Source organism: Chlorocebus sabaeus, chromosome 9 (genome assembly GCF_047675955.1).
Source record: "Chlorocebus sabaeus isolate Y175 chromosome 9, mChlSab1.0.hap1, whole genome shotgun sequence".
Classification (NCBI taxonomy): domain Eukaryota; kingdom Metazoa; phylum Chordata; class Mammalia; order Primates; family Cercopithecidae; genus Chlorocebus; species Chlorocebus sabaeus.
In genome coordinates this window covers 129017199-129035146 of record NC_132912.1, presented here as the reverse complement: position 1 = coordinate 129035146, position 17948 = coordinate 129017199, and the positions used below count along the sequence as shown (strand labels likewise).

Below are 17948 nucleotides of genomic sequence, written 5' to 3'. Positions count from 1 at the left end.
TTTTTTGAGACAGAGTCTCGTTCTATCACTCAGGCTGGAATGAAGTGATGCCATCACAGCTCACTGCAGCCTCGAACTGCTGGGCTCAAGTGGTCCTCCCATCTCAGCCTCTAGAGTAGCTCGGACCACAGGCACATATCACCATGCTTGGCTAGTTTTTTTGTTGTTGTTTTTTTTTTTTTTTAGTAGAGTTAGAGTCTTACTATGTTGCCCAGGCTGGGCTTGAACTCCTGTGCTCAAGCAATCCTCCTGCCTCAGCCTCCCAACATGCTGGGATTACATGTTTGAGCCACCACGCTCAACTTCTTGTTTCTTAAAAGGCTACAAATTAACTTGACTTTATTTTATTTCATCTTCCATGTATTGTAATTGGAAGTGGTTTTAGGTTTTCTCTCTCCTTTAAAAGTAAAAGAATAAAGCAAACAACACTTGCTTGAAAAGCTGTGCGATTAGAGTGCTCATTGTTACTGCCTCTTCCTTCCTCTTTCGTGGCCTCCATGTCCACGGATGAGCATGCATCATGCAAAAGAATGCCTTCGCTGCTCCTCTGCAGCACGCGACATGCAGAAAAATGCCTTCTCCCCCTCTGCACCATGCAACCTGCAGAAGAATGCCTTTCCCGCCACTGCAATACGCAACGTGCAAAAGAATGCCTCCCCCCTGCAGTATGCAACATGGAGAATAACGCCTTCCCCACCTCTGCAGCATGCAACATACAGAAGAATACCTCCCCCCCGCAGCACACAACATGCAACAGAATGCCTTCCTTCCCCTCTGCAGCAGCCTCTCACTTGCCAAAAGGACACAGCAAAAGAGAGTTCTCAACTCACCTGCAGGTGCCCATGCAGAGTGGGTGTTCAACAGACACCCAAGCCTGCCAACCTCTCTTAACTGGTTTCCAGTTAGATGCTGTAGTTTTGGGGCTGGCTGGAGGAGAACCCAGGTGAGAGGAAGAGGTGAGACGCTACGTATAAAATGCAGACCTGAGAGCTTTGCAAAGGTGTGGAGGGCAGAAGGCAGTCTGGGGCTGCTTGTGTTCATGGCAAAGAGCATTAGGGCTCTTAGGAGATGCTGAGGGCCACTGTGCAGTTGAGTTGAGAAATTGATGTTTGTGTCGATGGCCCAGAGACAACGACACAAGCTTGGGTTACTGGAGCTCCTAAGACACAGTTGGTTGTAAGATGGCCCAGATTCTGCAGGGAGAAAACGTCACTGCCCGGAACATCAGCATATGGAGGAAATATGTGGTTTACACTCAGGGAGGCCTGCTTTGTTCAGAAAGGTCTTTTTGGTTGAGTGGTTGGTTGAAGGCTGTTTTAAGAGGGCAGGAGGCTGCACAGAGCTGACTCAAAACCTCAGAGACAATCTTTCTCTTCCTGAATGAATGAATGTTCTAAAGAGCTAAGTTTCATCTTCAATACGAGAATACCTTTGACACAATTTAAACTAATCTGGATATAAAGGATTCTAATGCGAGTTCTGTATGTTATTTACCTGCCTTCGGCTATTAAAGTTCCCGGGGCAGCTGTACCCTCCTGGCTCGCGTGTCTGCTTTTCATAGTTTTCTTGCTCTTCCTCTGAGATGTGACTGACAGTCTTGCTGTCGTACTGGTTTCTCTCCTTAGCAACCACTCATGCTTTCTGGTTTTCTACTGTGAACAAAATTGCCACGGTTATGAGAACTGTGTGCATGTGGGGAGCCACTGGCTCAACAGGGGCTCATATAAGAACATCAAAGATTTGTACAATATTTGGAGACACACAATAAAGTATCTTCTTCTATCAGATTGGCTAATGACAGCCGTTTCTGGCCAATGGAGGTAAAATGTCCTGAAAAAGACCCACCTTTTTCTCATATTGTCCTAAGGACCTGCATGGGCTGGCGGTGTCCCCACCTAGCCCAGATGCATGCCTCTTCTCGGCTGTTCTTGATGATGTGTCATTGAGGTCCTTGAAATTCCACCACCCCCAGTCCCTGCCCTGCATGGGTTTCCATAGGGCTCACATTTCACTGCAGGTGAACTTATCCCTAAGGCCTACAGTTGAACATGGTGAGGTCAGGAACAGAAAATCCAGACCAGCCTGCTCCCCTGATGTTACTCCTGCCTGCCAGCATGCCCGGACACATGCCAGCCCTGCCTGATGCCAACCGTGATCATCCCCTCGTGTCCAGGACTCATTCATCCCTTGCTACTTTCTTCCCCAGCATCATATCCTATAAACTCACATGAAAGCTATGGCCCAGCCAACCTGCTGAAGCCTCCTCTGGAAGCTTTTATCTAACAGATACAATGATGTCCTTACCTTAAAACAGCTAGCTTTTGCTGGACATGGTGGCTCATGCCTGTAATTCCAGCACTTTAGGAGGCTGAGGCGGGGAGATCATGAGGTCAAGAGATCAAGACCATCCTGACCAACATATTAAAACCCTGTCTCCACTGAAAATACAAGAATTAGCTGGGCATGGTGGCGGGCACCTATAATCCCAGCTACTCAGGAGGCTGAGGCAGGAGAATTGCTTGAACCTAGAAGGCAGAGGTTGCAGTGAGCCGAGACTGTGCCACTTCAAGCTGGTGACAGAACGAGACTCTATCTCAAAAAAAAAAAAAAAAAAAAAAAAAAGCTAGCTTTGTGCTTGCTAGTCAGAATTTTGGTATAAAAACATATTGGTTAAGGGTAGCTACATAGGTGGGAAAATTAGAGACAAAAGGAATGTGGAGTAACCCACAGTTGAGGTGAGTGGTCCTGTCTCATAGAATGTGGGTGGGTGCCATCCAAGAGCAGCTCCGATGTCTGAAGCCCCAGAAATATTCCACTTCTTAATCTAGGAGGTAACTTTGTGGGTGCTCTGTTTAATATCTTTACATTGTAAATATAATGTATTTCGCAGTAAAAGTAAACTTGAGGAAAGCATAAATGGGTACTGCATCATGACCCAAGGGGCTCTTCTATGAGTCAAGGATATGAGTTCAATAGAAGGAATTTACAACTGTTGGGCAGAATCCTCTGGTTGGTTTTTGTTCACTTCCTGCTGCATAGCTCAATTCTGGGATAATCAAGTTTGTGAGATTGTTGCACTGTGGCATGTCAACCAAATTGAGAAAAGGGGATATGGGGAATGTTTCTATTTAAAGAACAGTCATGAAGGCCTAGCCCTCTCCATGTGGCAGACTCAGGAGCGGGGCTTTGAACGCCCGTCCAGTGGATGGAAATGCCTGGGACAGGTGACTTCGTCGGCAGGCTGCTCTCGAGGTGGCCAGAGCCTGCGGTGGCCATGGATTCTCACTGGGGTGATGCAGTTTAGAATGTTGGGCATGAACAGAGAACTCTCAGTCCCACCACACACGTGGAGTGCATGAGAGGAGAAGAGCACACGTGCCACCTTGTCCTGCGAGGGTCCACCTGAGGGTGACTGCACAGTTGACAATTGTACGTTTCAGAATGCACGAAATGAGACCTGATCAATCAGTTGTCAGAAAAGTCCTCTTTGGCTCCATATTTCTTTTCTGCAGTGCACTAACTACCTTCTATTTTCTGAGTTGTTTTAACTCTTTCAAGTCACAGCCTGAACATCTGACTTACATAAGCTCATTCACATAAAAAGTTACAGTAAGCCAGAGATAGATAAATAGATAGATGATAGATAGATTAAAATATTGATCGGTTGATCTTATAAATGTATAAATAAATAGTTAATTTTAAAAAATCTAACTCCAGGATGGATCCCTACCACCTGGCAGATTGAGACTGCATCACTGATAACTAATTTGGTTTTTGATTCTGTCAGAGAGCTCTAACAAAAGAAGGTGGTGTATGACTATTTTTGGGCTTTTTCTGTCTGCACTCTTTTGTACTTAAACAGAACCAATGTTTTGAAATAAGAGTCTGGAAACATTTTTCTGTACAGTTTAGCAAAGCCAACTTTACAATAGGTAGACAAACATCTCCAAATGACAAAGGCTGATAACAATTTCTTTCTTTTTGGTACTTTCTATGTATCCAACACTGGGGCTTGCAGGCCCTTTTGACCTACATTTTGTTTATTTGCACATCAGAACATGGAAAGCTGGGTTTCCCCTCTTGGTGAGTAAGAAAATTGATGGCTCTCAGGTGGCCTCACCTGTGTTGGATCCCATGGCCAGGAAGGTGCTTTGGGGGCCCTCTAGCCCTAGAGTCTTCGCTCTTCCCTCTGTACTACACAGCCTGGCCTTGCCCCACACAGCCTGCTTCCACTGGCTGGAGCAGTGGGGACTCCAGGACAGAGGGGGTAGAACAAATGACAGGCTTCTGAGAAATTGATGAGAGAGGTTGGTAGTCATGAGCTCAATTCCTTTTTATATATAAGACATTTGAGAAAACATAGCAAGAATATTCTTATAACTTTTATTATTCCAGGGATTCCCAATATGTTTTTTTCTGTCCCAACACACAGGAAGGCTAGGACGCATTCCCACTGGCAGCAATGGTGGGGCCATTTCTCTTGGGTGGCGTCAGCATGGGGGGCTGACAACTTGGTGCAGTCCCTCCCTTATTTAAAAAGAATAACTCCTTAAAAAATGTATAGGGCGTTCCAAAATAAAAGAGGTTTAAAAAAATCAAAGAGTACAAAATGGGTGGTGGAAAGAAAGCCTGTTTTCCACTCCCAATTCCTAGTGTTACATTGCCCTCTCCTGAGACAACACAGTCTCCTGCCTGTTCTGTGTCCTTTGAGAGATATCTGAGTCTAAAAGCATTTACTGGGGAAACACACTGTCCTGCATTTTGCTTTGTTCACTAGATAATGTATCTTACAGATTAACCCACAACCACACAAGAGCATCTGCCTCGTTCTTTTTAACCGTTGCAGAGCATGGATGTACCATCGTTTATTTAATTAGTCCCCTATCAATGGACATAGGGTGGTTCCCAGGCTTTTGTTAGTACAATGTGGAAACAAGCGACATGTTGTACACATCTTTAAACCCACCGCTTTATTAGAGCTATGCACATTGACCTGATAAATTATTTCCTACCTCTGTATTTGCCATAGTACGTAACTCGGCACCAAGGCTTCTGCAATAGTAATCATAACGAACATTTATTCAAAGCTGATTGTGCATCAGGTACTGTGCTAAACACTCTATGTAAATTACTATTTCATTATAACATTACCTCAATTTTCATGTTCGAGATTTATATAATATAGATATGTTGTTATATATAATACAATCATATAAATTATATAAAAGATATAATTTGTTATAGAAATAAACTTACTACAGAAACCTAAATAATATAATCATAAATAATTTAATATTATCCATTATATTATTGCCTCACCTCAATTTTATAGGTGAGGCTGGAAAGTTTAAATGTAGCAGAGGTGGGATTTGAACTCAGGTACTCTGGCCCCAGAATCAAGGTGCTAACTCACTCTATTGCTCACTGAAGATAATGTAATATGAGTTCCTAAGGACACCACCGAGCACAGTCTCTTTCAAGCCCAATCCAGGACAGCCCTGTATAGAGATGGAACTCCTAACTGAACTTGCAGTACTGTACTCCCCATCAAGTTTGTCCCGAGAAAAGCACCATGTGCGGTAGATGTCAGTACTTTGGATTGGATTCACAAGAGATTTTGAGCACAATTCTCATTTTATTTTTAGTACACACAAAAGTATTTTCTGGAAGCAGCAAGAGGCAGCAAGGAGAAGTGTGCATGACTCTGTCTGCTCCTCCAGTGGAACAGAAGCCCACTAGACATTTCCTTCCCATTGGGGATAGCTCTCCAAGCGATGACTGTCTGTCTAGAGACCTTTCTGAACCCACAGAGGGACGACATCAAAGCTTCCTGAAACCCAGAATCCTTTTTCCTGGGTTTCTTTGCCCCTTACAAGATGTATGTGCATCTCCACAGGAAGACAATGGTGTTCAGATAGAAAGCAAGTTCCCCAAAAGTAAGGAGCGAGGGTGGTGGGTGACATCATTCTGTCTTGACAGTCGATACAAAGTTGTTGATTGCCTACTTGGACCTTGTGCATACAGTCACTGTTCACCTGAAGAAGCCTCCCCTTCTCCAACTGGGAGAGCAGAGAGGGGACAAATTGTTGCCACGTAAGAACCTCCCAAGCACCCAGGAGGCGGCCCTATGTGGGTTAGGGATTTTTCAAGCCCACTGTGTGCAAGGCCAGTACCCACTGTGGCTGAGAGAAGACCACACCCAGGTGCACAGCAGACTCCCAGGCTCAGCTAAGGAAAGTTGGAGATGCAGGTGTGTGTGGCTGCTCTGAAGGCAGCAGGTCCACTGGGTTGACTGTGGCCCCGTGACTAACTAGCAGGGATAATGACTAAGGGGCGAGGCTCCCACAGGTGCCCAGCACTTAACAAGCATGAGACACTGGAACTCACGTGCCCAAAAGGTAGGTCCCAAACTCAGCCTCCCACAGAAGAAGAAACCAAGAATTAGAACACAGTCATCATTTCTCTGGGCGTCAAGTTGCTGACCACTACTAAATGGTGCAACAATGACATAGAAAGGACATAAGAACACATTGGAAAAATGTCCTGTGGCACCTGGTTATGGCAGCAGGAAAATGTATATTTCCTATCACTCTAAAGATGTTCTCTAAGAACTACGGAAAAGGACAGAAAGATATCAGCTTGGGTTGTCAAATTTAAATTGGTTATGGCAATTGATAAAAGTAATTTCACTTGGAACCCAAGTTAATCCCTAGCTTCTCATTCATTAATCGTTTAGAGAAGCATTTATTAAGCATCTACTGCATGCCAGACACTGTGCTTTATATCCCCTGCCCTCTAGGCTCTCAGTTGGTGCAGGAAACAGCAGCATAATGTCTGTGTGATGGGCCATGGGGAAGCCGAGGACAGCCCCTGACACTCTGAGGAGGATCTGTGCAGAGGCACCTTTGCCAAGGAAGTGATTTGAGCAGGAACTTGAAAGTATATTTGACGTTTTCAAATCAGACCTGAGGGCAGAGGGAAAGGTACACACGAAACAAGGAGCTGGGACAGGAAGAACGTGGTTGATGTGGGGACCTGCAGAGGCTCGGGCCAGGACCCAAGGGTTGCGGGGGTAGCAGTGGCTGGTGTGAGTCTGCAGGGGTCACGTGCATCAGGTTGGAAGGCCTTTCTAAACTCACTTAGGAAGTCTGGATTGAAGGCAGAGCCAAGCCTTTGAAAAGGAAGAGGCATAATTAGATTTGCTCGAGAGGAAACTACTGCCTCGTGTGCAATGTGGAGGACAGATGGGAGAGGAGCGCGGCTGGGGCCTGAGGCCCAGCCGATGAGGAGAGCGTGGAGTCACTGTGCAGGAGGGGCCGCGGCTGCAGAGACGCTCGGGATCCAGGGATGGGTCTTTGAGCAGTGAAAATGTGGGAATGTTAGTTAGGGTTGGCCCTGGGGTTTCTGGTTCTGGTGCTGGGGAGAATGATGGAGAAGGAGGCGGAGAAATTGTGGCTTCCTCCCCTGTGTACAGGGTGAACTAGAAAACGTGCTCACAAGAAGACATGGAAGCAGAAGGCAAGGTCAACTCCACAGGAGGGGGTTGGGGCTCATGTTAGGCCTGAAGGGGCAGTGGGAGACAGGCGGTGGGTGGGGCAGAGTGGTCACAGGGAAATTTTCCAGAAGGAACCAGAGCAAATGCTCAGAAAAATGAAAGAGCATGACTGGAAACCTAAGTGGTGTGCTGTTGTTAGAGACTCCAAAGCGACTGCTGCTGGTGGGATGCCCACCGTGAACGGCCATGAAAAGTCCACTTGGCTTGGGCATGTAGGTAATAGGAACTGTGGGTGGGTCTTGAGCAGAGGTTGGACAGCTGACCCAGGCAAGGGATGACCCAGGCATAAATGGTGAGTTGTAGTCGTTGTAATCGTGGAGATGCATCCCATGGACAGGTGAGCCTTCAGAAGGCCACCTCCACACTCCCCACAGAATGAGCTCCTTTTGGGCACCTAGCCTGGTGCTGTGGAGAGAAGGAGGGTGGATATGATATGGTCCAGCCCTTGAGGGAGTCCTCGCTGGTGGGGTGAAAACATCATCTTCCAACCCCTCCCCCGGTTATAGATGCTGCTGAGTGAGCGACGTGTGTTCCCTGGGGTGACATAGCAGAGGCAGGGATGGGTCCTGCCTTGGGAAGGGGAGAGAGGCTTTTGGAAGGTTGGGACTCAGCCTGGAGGTGGGAGTCCACTGGGCAGAGGAATCAAAGGGGCTTTGTGAAGATAGGCGAGCCTGTGGGTGAGGAGTGAGGGACAGGCTGCCATGCGTTTCGGAACCGGGGTGGTTTCAGGGCACTGTGTTGACGGGAAGATGCAGTGAGGCAAGCAGTGGGGCTCATATGGGAGGGGTGGACTAAGGACAGAGTGAAGAACATTGTATTGCAGGCTGAGGCCAGTAAGTGCCCAGTGAATACTCATTAATCCCCAATCCATCAGAAACGGTCCTGCCTGAGATGCTGTTGGATCCATTCATGTCCGGACCTTTTCCACAAGAGAAAGTCAAAATGGCCCCAGGAAGAGCCCAAAACCAGCCTTGAGCGAGAAGTCATCCCAATTACTTTTGCAAAGCCAGGGGTCGTCTCCAGCAAGTGCAGGGGAGGGCTCTCTAATTGAATACCAGTGCTCTGTCCTTATATCATCAGTGTAGCAAGCACTGGATAGATTAATACACTGTCCCAAAACAACCCAACTGTGATAATTGGACAGGACACACTTAATATGAAGCACTGAATAGAAAAGTTTCTTTTCATTTTGAGCAAAGCCATCCTAACCATCAGAAGCCTAGGGAATACCTCCCTGGCATAATTAGCCGGTCCTGAAGTCTGGCTGAATGCAAATGCTCTTCCTTGTGACCAGGGCGGCTGGGGGCTCTGTGATGAGGCATGATCTTGTCAGCTTAACGAGGCCCATTAATAATCCACTGGCGTTTCTATTTTCAAAATTGTCTTCTGTGTCTAATGGTATTGAGGAGTCAGGCGAAAATCCCTTGGTGCCCTCTAAATGGGATTCTAAATCTTCTAGGAGATTACACGTGCTGTGACTTGGTTGTAAAAATAAAGGAATGTAAGAAGAGTGAGGACCCCACCATGCCTGAGCCCTCCACAGCAGCACCCTCGCCAGCACCCCCTGAGACAGCGGAGAGCCCTGGCCTGTCCGAAGACTGTTCTGAGCCTCAGCAAATGCCTACAAGATCCTTGACCTTGCAAGTAAGGCCTTCTGTGTGTCGTGGCTTGATTCCTGCCAAAGGGAGAGGTTTCCTAGGGAGTCCGTGAGCACACACTCCCTCACTTCCACCTCTGAGGCTGGAAACCTGATTTCAGTTCATAGCAGCTATGTGACTGGGCAGGTCCCCTAAGCTTTCTTGGCTACTCTGTCACTGTTTGAATAATGGAGATAATGACACTGACTCCTCCAGGTTAGAATGAAGATCAAATACTATCAGTAGTGACAGTGACAGCGGCAGTGATGGATGCTCCAGCCTTCCACAGGTCACTTCCTAGGCATCAGTGCCTCCAATCCATGCAAGACTCCCAGGAGGTAGGAGCCTGTAGGAGCTCCAGATCTCAGTGTCTTCAGATGAGGACACTGAGCCTTTGAGAGGCGAAGTTGCCCAAGGTCACATGGTCATGAATGGAAAGATAGGAAAGTTTTAGTTTGGCGTCTTTTACCAATTGCTTTATAAAATGTAGTATGCACACATTTTATAAAGTTTTAAAATACAGAGAAATAAAATTAGGAGGGCAAACAACCTCAGAGAAAGTCTCTGCTAACTGTTTTGCACAGCTAGCCACACCTTCTTGGAAGGCACTTAATAAGTTTGCAAACTTCACTGCAGTTGCCGTTGTGGAGATGGCTCCACTGGCTGGCTCCTGTACCCAGGGGGCCTTGGTGGGACCTGGGTGAGGCATTTATGCTGCCCTCAAAGTCTCCAAGGACATTCTTGGTGGGGTGGGCAGCCGAGGCAGAAGCTACACCTGAGCCACCAGTCTGTGGCTCAGTTATCTGTGGCTAGATAACCTAAGGGTTATCTCTTTAGGCATGGAACTCTCTTGAAGCTTCAGCACATCCAGTGACTTATACCTTGTGGTTCTCTGCTCCTGGTGGCTGGCATCATGTGGGGAGCCAGCCAAGAAGACTTCTTCCCTAGCATAGCTGCCAGGGACACATATGTGACACAGACTGAGCCCACACTTCTTCCCCCTGGGCACGCTGAACTCCCAGAGGAAGAGGAAGTGGGCAGAGGAACATTTTGGTCATGGCAGCACGCCCAGCAAGCCTTTGCTGAGCGTATACATGCAGGACTCCTACTATGTGAGTGATGCATTGTTAATGAGACATGGCCCATGACTTCCTGGAGCTCACAGCCTAGCACCGAGGTAAATGTGTGACTCACTGTTGCTCAGGCCCATAGGTGAAGCACCATGCTCTGACTCAACAGGACATTTCAACAGGGATTCCTGGAGTAGATGGAACTTGAACAAATGGCTATGGGTTGTACTTCAGGCCGGGGACCACTTGAGCAGAGACACTCAGGAATAGTAAGTTAAGACCATAAAAAGCAGTGCAGGAAAAGAATGGGGTTCCCACGGATGGGTTGTTACCATGTGATCTACCAAACTACCATGAGCCTCAGTTTTTGCATCTGTCAAATGGAAAGAAATATGCCTGCCTTCGTGAACAGCTGTGGGACTCCACGAGGTGATGAATACACATCGAGCACCTAGCCCAGTGTCTGGGACACAGCGGAATGGCAGTTAGTCTTGTTCAGGAGACCTGCGTGGTTGGCTTGGTGTATGGAGGTGGGAGTGGAGACATAGGGACTTCTGACATGGTTTGTGGAGCTCACAGAACCTTCTGCATAGGCAAAGGCTTCCTCCCAACTCTTTCTACCCAGGAGGAGGAGCTGTTTCCTTTTGCCGCAGTTGTGGTGCCTCCTGAAAGGGCGTGATTTTCACACTGAGTGAATGATCTGTGTCTGTGCTTCTTGGGGCTTCCAAGTGCAACAGAAGCAAGTGACTCAGCACCTCCGTTCCCTCCACACCCATGTCTCTTTGGAATACAGAATGTAGGGCTCTTGGATTGTCTTTTGGGAACAAATGACTCAGCAGGGTAGAAAGAGGAACGGGCAGACGTTGCCTCTGCACTCCCGGCTTTGATGCCAGTTGCCGGTCAATCCTGCTGCAGCAGGGGTCTCAGCGCTGGCCAGGCCTGATCCCCAGGACCTGTGTTGTCAACATGCCTGTTACCCTCTTTACACAAGGATGTGGAAGAAAATTGTGATGTACTTTTGCACCGTGGCTTTTGGTCTCGGAGTGTCATGCTTGCCATCAGCTTCTTGGCCACATCAGACAGATGTGTTGCCTTTGTGTGTCACTGCTCTTAAAAATGACATATTTTCTTTGCTTTGCATAGGAAGCACTGGAAGTTCGTAAGCCTCAGTTCATTTCTCGCTCACAAGAACGGCTGAAAAAGCTCGAACACATGGTCCAGCAGAGGAAAGCCCAGCGGAAGGAGGACCTGAGGCAGAAGCAGAGCGTCCTTCCTATCCGCACCAGCAAGAAGCAGTTCACGGTTCCCCATCCTCTGAGTGGTAAGCTGCAGGTGGCTTGTGGAGACTGGAAAAGACTGGGGCGGGGGGTTCCTGGAGCTGGAGGCTTCACTCAGGGGTGATGGTTCCAAGTGATGCCACTGACATATGCAGAACCTATTATGGCTCCAAGTGGCTGACCCTCAGCATCATAAAGCCTGTTCTTGGAGCCAGCCCATTTTGAGAGATCACATATGGGTGTTGAGCTCAGCAGAAACAACTTGGGACACCAATTTACCATTACAGCTGGGACAGAAGCCACACCACTATAGCAGCCAGGGTAGCAAGTTCAAATTCTTGGCTCCTAATAGATATTTGCAAGAGATCCCCTTTGCCCTTTATAGATTGCAAAACAGATCTCGGGGTGAGAGGTTGACTCCAGCTTGTCTACATCAACATTCGTCATCTTGAAACCCCTTTCCTGCTGTGAGCTCAGAGGATGCATGGCCAGCTTCCCAGCACTGTGAGGCCAGTGTCACACTGACCCTGTGAGGGAGGGCACTTCCTTACTCACTGGAGAGGGAGTTATCAGGAACCTTCTCTGGGTGCCATGCTGGGAGCAAGACTGACCTCAGTCCCTACTTCATGGAGCTTATAAACAGACTATTAAACTAGCAAGAATAACAAAAAGAAATGAGGGTAAGGATGGGGGACATCAGAGCACATACTTAGTGACTGCCAACCCAAATCTTAAAATCTGGAGGCCTGGAGAAACCCCAGTTTTATTCCTTTGGATAGAGGAATGAGATCTTTCTTCCTAGGAAAATGTTTTGGCCCCTAGGAGGTGAAATCATGAGTATAACTCAGAATAAAAGTCTTTTGGGGAAATAACCGTATTCAATAAAGTGCAGCTTAGCAAACATTACCAAGATCTCATTCCGGGTGCCTGGGGGACTGAGGAAAAGGGTGTTGTAATAGAATTCCTGTGAACCTCCCCAGTCTATGGGCAGACTAAGTCTCCTTCCCTCCACCAGAACTCTGCTGGTGGAGCTGTCTAAAGACCTCGGGGAGGAATGAATTTGAATGCATCCTTCCCTGTGGCTAAATATTTGCCAAGACACCTGCTGCTCCCTCCGCATGACAATTTCTAGTATACTAACAAAAGGGGGTATGCAAAGAGCTTCCCATGGGAAAATGTGTCTCTAACCAGTGCTGTAAGTCTGTTGGCAGATATAGGTTCAATGGGGATACAGTTTCCAGGAGGCTGTTTCGTCTCTGGCCCAATAAAGAGAAAACTGGGTTCAGGCACAGACTTCTCAAGTTACTGTGAGAATCAAAGCCAGCACCAGGAGACCTCTGGGGCCTTCAGTGCCTACACTGGCCCTGGGCAGTGTTGGGTGTTGGTGCCCAGGCTGTGTGGGCCACTCAGCCTCGATAGTTCTGAAGATGCTACTTGAGAGCATGGTTAGGCTACCAAATTTGTGGTTAGCAAATATAGAATGACGCCACTTTAGAGCTCAAGACTCACGTACACACACAGAATGACGCTGAGGGCTTCCTTTTCAGTCAGGTCCCTTCACTTTGTGTGGGAAGAAACAGAGATCCAGAGACCTTAGGGAACCTGTTTAGTGTGATGCTGTGCTGGGCTTCTCTTCTCCTGGGCCAGCACCTCCCAGCTGTGCCATTCTACCGGCCACAAGTGGTCTGGGACACCACCATCCCAAGTGCCAGAGGCAATGTGGCCTTGGCCATCTGTACTGGTTTCCTAGGGCTGCTGTGAGAAATCACCAAACACAGGGCTTAAAAGAACAGGACCTGGCAGGGCCCAGTGGCTCAAGCCTGTAATCCCAGCAGTTTGGGAGGCCGAGGTGGGTGGATCCCTTGAGCCCAGGAGTTCAAGACCAGCCTGGCAACATGGAGAAACCCTGTCTCTACAAAACGTACAAAAATTGGCCAGGCATGAAGGTGCATGCCTGTAGTCCCAGCTACTTGGGAGGCTGAGGTGGGAGGATCACCTGAGCCTGGCTAGGTCATGGCTGCAGTGAGCTGTGATCGTACCACTTCACTCCAGCCTGGGCAACAGAGCACAAGACTCTGTCTCAGAAAAAGCAAAATACAAAACAAACAAACAAACAAAAAACAAGCCCAGAAACATTTTCTTGCAGTTCTGGAGGCCAGAAGTCAATATCGAGGTTTCCACAGGGTTGGTTACTTTCTAGAGGCTCAGTGGGCAATGCTGTGTCCAGCCTCCCTCTCTGCTCCTGGCGGCTTCCTGCAGTCCTCAGTGTTCCTTGGTTTGTAGATACAGCACTACGGTCTCTGCCTCTGTCTCCACATGGCCGTCTTCCCTGCGTCTGTGTCTCTATGTTCAAATTTCCTTTCCTCATAAAGACGACAGTCATTGGATTAGGGCTACCCTCATCCAGTCAGACCTCATTTTAACTTGATTACCTCTGCAAAGACGCTAGTTCTAAAGAAGTCACATTCAGAGTTATGGGGGATTAGGACTTAAACATATCTTTTTGTTGGGGAGACACCATTATACTCATTATATCATCCAACTGGTGTTTGCCCAAAACAAATATCCTTACAAGTTCACATTCCTTTAAATGAAAATCTTAAAATTGTATATAATAAAAGGTAACCAGGCTCAGTTCAGAATGTTAACTAACTGAATACCTTTTACTCCCCAAATTCCAAGACAGTCCTGGAAACCAGCATGCTCTCAAAGTGGGACTTGGCCAACATGGGTTTTATGGCCACGCTGACCATCCCTGTGGTATTTATGTGTTGATGAGAGCTTTACTTTTGGGTTTGTTTGTGTTAGGTCAGTGAAATCAGACAATCTCTGAAACCAGAGCCTCATACAAGCTCGGGCAAGTGAGAAGAAATGTTTAAGGCCCTATTAAACAAGTCTGCATACACATCTTGTCTTCAGCCTGTCTGCTGGCAAGATGATAAAAGTAAAATGCAGATGTTTTTCTTACATGCTAAATTAGTTAATAAATCATATGCGTGAACGAGCTCAGGCTACAGCGTCAAGGCGTCTGCTAAAAAGAAGACTCCTATTTGCTTTTGGTGTTGGGGTAGCTGCCTCTGATCGGGGCTTGACAAGCAGTCTTGGCTCAGGAGCAGAACCTGAAAGGTTCAGGTGGGAGCCTCGGCAGCTGACAATGCCAGAGAAGCCAGTCCCTGGACTTGTAGGGGATGACTATGGTGAGAACCAGGGAACCAGCTGAACTTTATGGTAGCTAGTGAATTCTGAGCACCTTTGAGGCCAGGGGAAGAGTGCTGCATGTGGGTGAGTGTTAATTAGGGTTAGGGCTCCTTGTTTGGAGGCAGGAAAATTTTCATGAACAACTGGGGACTCTAGAGGGACCAGGAAGTAGCATTGTCAAGGTCCTAGCTACAGTCCATAGCCTGTCTTGACTATCTTGTCACCTGTAGTTTGAACTCTCGAAGCCAATAAATATGATGCATAAGTCTCTCTCCTCACCCAGGAGCTACCTGGGCCGCCTTCCCATGGCTCTAGCAGTGACAGAAGGAACTTCTTTGTCCATCTCTTCAGCATACCTTGTTTGAGAACCCACACAGTGCTAGGCACAGTCCCTAGTCTGCCCACCTTGTGGGGAAGCAGGCGGGTGAAGAGGCAATGCTCATAGGATTCTCATAGTGCCATGAAAGGGGTTTGCTGAGGTTGTTGTGGAATCTCATAGATGGTAGCCTTGCTCCCACCCTGGGGAGGAAGGTTCCCGACGTGGGGGAGAACCATGCCAATGGGGCAGGGTAGGTGAGGAGGGGAATACACAGTGAAGAAAGGAGGCTGGGGATACGCAGTTTAGCTATGATTGGATGGTAAAATGGGGATGGGCGGGGAGGTGAAGGGGCCAAAGAGGAGCCCAAGGAAAGATGAACTGTAGATGTGGCTAAGTGTAACCTTATTCTGAGGTCAAAAGCAGGGCTGGGAACTAGTAGTGTAGCTTCAGGTACGACATGATGAGGGTGGGGCCTGGGCAGGGCAGTGGGATGAGGAAGGTAGTGGATGCCAGGGGTTCTCAGGTAGAGGGATCAGTGGGAGGTGGTGATTGTGAGATGTGGAGGACGGAGGCTGACACCCACGGACGCCAAGGGAAGGTGGCAGGAGAGCTGGCCTTTGCTTTCAAGTCTCTGACATTAGAAACACTCCAACCCAAGGGCCTCTCTCCTCCCCAAGTCAGGGCTCTACCTGTGCAATTCACCAGAGTTGCCTGGGAGCGATAAGCAAGGCTTCCCCATCATCACCACACAGCTCCTGGGGTCCCAAGTGGATTGGGTCGTGTTCAAAGGCTGGCCACAACCTGGGAATTAGTGTGTTCCAGAACTTGTCATTGCTCCGCCTTACAGGTAAATCCAGAGCAGGATAGGCTAAAAATAAGTGTGAAGCATCAGGCACAGCCCCTGCAGGTTATAGTGGGGACAGTGCCTGCAAGTATTAGGGGGTATAGTCCCCACAGGTGGGAGGAGTACAGCCCCTGCAGGTAGGGGACATAGCCTCTGCAGGCAGTAGAGGGCATAGGCCCTGCAGGCAGTAGGGGTACAGCTCCTATAGACAGTAGGGGTAAACCATAGCTTACAGGCAGTACGGGGTCAGCCTGTGCATAGGGGCACAGCCTTTGCAGATTGTAGAAGGTACGGCGCTTGTAGGTAGTCAAGGTACAACCTCTGCAGGTCACAGAACAGAGTCCCTGCAAGTTATAGAGGGTATCGCCACTGCAGGCAATAGGGGGTTCAGTATTTGTAGGGGGTACAAGCCCTGAAGGCAGTAGGGGTACAACTCCTACAGGTCATAGGGGTACAGTCTTTGCAAGTCATAGGGCTACATCTCCTGCAAGTCATATGGATACAGCCCCTGCAGGTCATAGGGGTATATTCCCTGCAGGTAGTAGGGGGCAGAGCCACTGTAGGCAGTAAGGATACTGTCCCTGTGTTCATAGGGGGTACCAAATCTGCAGATTGCAGGTGCTCAGTCACTGGCAGTCTTCACTGTGCCCTGTTGACACAATTGTGCCTGTATCCTGTGCCCACTGGAACTCATCAAACTGGCCCTGGCTATCTCCTTCCAGGCGGGGGGCCCAGCTTCAGAGCCTCCCTGGATTCCATCCCTCACGCCAAAACCCAGACCCCTCTCAGCCTGACTCTGCCCACTCTCACCCTTGCCAGTTGGTCTCACTTCTTGTCCCTCATTCACTCCCAAAACATTCATGATCAGGGTTCCCAAACCACCAGAGAGAAGCCTGTCTGTCACTCCTCCTCTCTGTGCTATAAAATCCTGCCTAACCTTGCAAGCCCCTCTCAAGTCCAGCCTTTTTATTCAACCCTTACCCCCAGACCCTTTCCTGTGCTTCCTATAATATCTGAGCTGGGCTCTGGTGGCTTTCATCTCTCAGCTGAGCGCTTTGCTATGAATTACTGTTGCTGCCTGTACTCACTGCAGTTAACTCAGCCTGAGAATGCTCAAACTCAGCCCATATTGCCCCCTTCTATTCTCAGCTCATTTCCTCCTCTGAGGACACCTGTCAGGGTCCTCCTCCATGGCTCTCTCAGTTTGTCCCCTTAACTTTCGAATGTGTAGAAAACCCTTCAGGAACATCCCCTTTGTCCACAAAACCCTCGTGACTCCCATCCTGTCTTTCTGCCCTTCACTCCCTCTCCTCTCCTCTCACTCCCATTTGAACACTCTTGGCATCTTGGTATTGTTGCATCCCTCCAGATCACCTGCCTTCTTCCCTTCTTCACTTTGGCTTAAGGTTGTGTGGTTGCGTTGGAAAACCTTCTAGATTGTAAGAGCTGGTGGGCACACTCCACGCCAAATCACTGCGAGAGGCCCTGCTGCACTAACACAACAGACAGAATTCATCCGAATTGCATTATCCACACTTCCCAAGGTGAGCCAAGTCAGAGTCATTCAAATCATGCACCGGTAGAGGAACAGAATTCTCTGGAAGGCACGGCAGAATTCCTTCTCCAACAAATCTTCTTTCCCTGATGATTCTTGGTTGGAGCAAGTATTAAAATTAATTTGGACTCCTAGAGCATCTAGCCGAAGATACGACCCGGCAGATAGGAGACAACGGTGGACAGTATCTCAGTAATAAAGATTTGCTCACTGAGCACAGGCCACACCATCCTTCCTGTTGCCCGGTCTGATCTCAAGGCTCTCATTCTCCATAAGGCCTTTAAATAAATATTTGGGGCTAGTTCTCCCGATATTACTCACAAGAGAATTTTTAAATGGGCTTATCAGATAAAAATAAATTTTTACTTTATCAGTCTACAAAGAAAACAGGAAGCATGAATTACTGAAAAGACTGTTTCCCCAATTCAAAGACATTCACTTGTACACTTTTATTATCGTCCTTCACAGACACTGTGAGATTGTATGTTTTTAT

General features: G+C 48.0%; 1 protein-coding gene across 2 annotated transcripts in view; it reads left to right on the top strand.

The window, feature by feature from the left end:
* The window catches only part of C9H10orf90 (chromosome 9 C10orf90 homolog), a 241821-nt gene that overhangs the window by 203575 nt on the left and 20298 nt on the right, over nt 1–17948 (top strand). Inside the window, exons 5-7 of one of the 2 annotated variants that reach the window (XM_038009709.2) lie at nt 5646–5936; nt 9015–9199; nt 11406–11583. In XM_038009709.2, the coding sequence (XP_037865637.1) occupies nt 5646–5936; nt 9015–9199; nt 11406–11583 (654 nt within the window). The remainder of the gene's footprint in view (nt 1–5645; nt 5937–9014; nt 9200–11405; nt 11584–17948) is intronic. The other variant, XM_007964393.3, reaches the window with a different exon arrangement.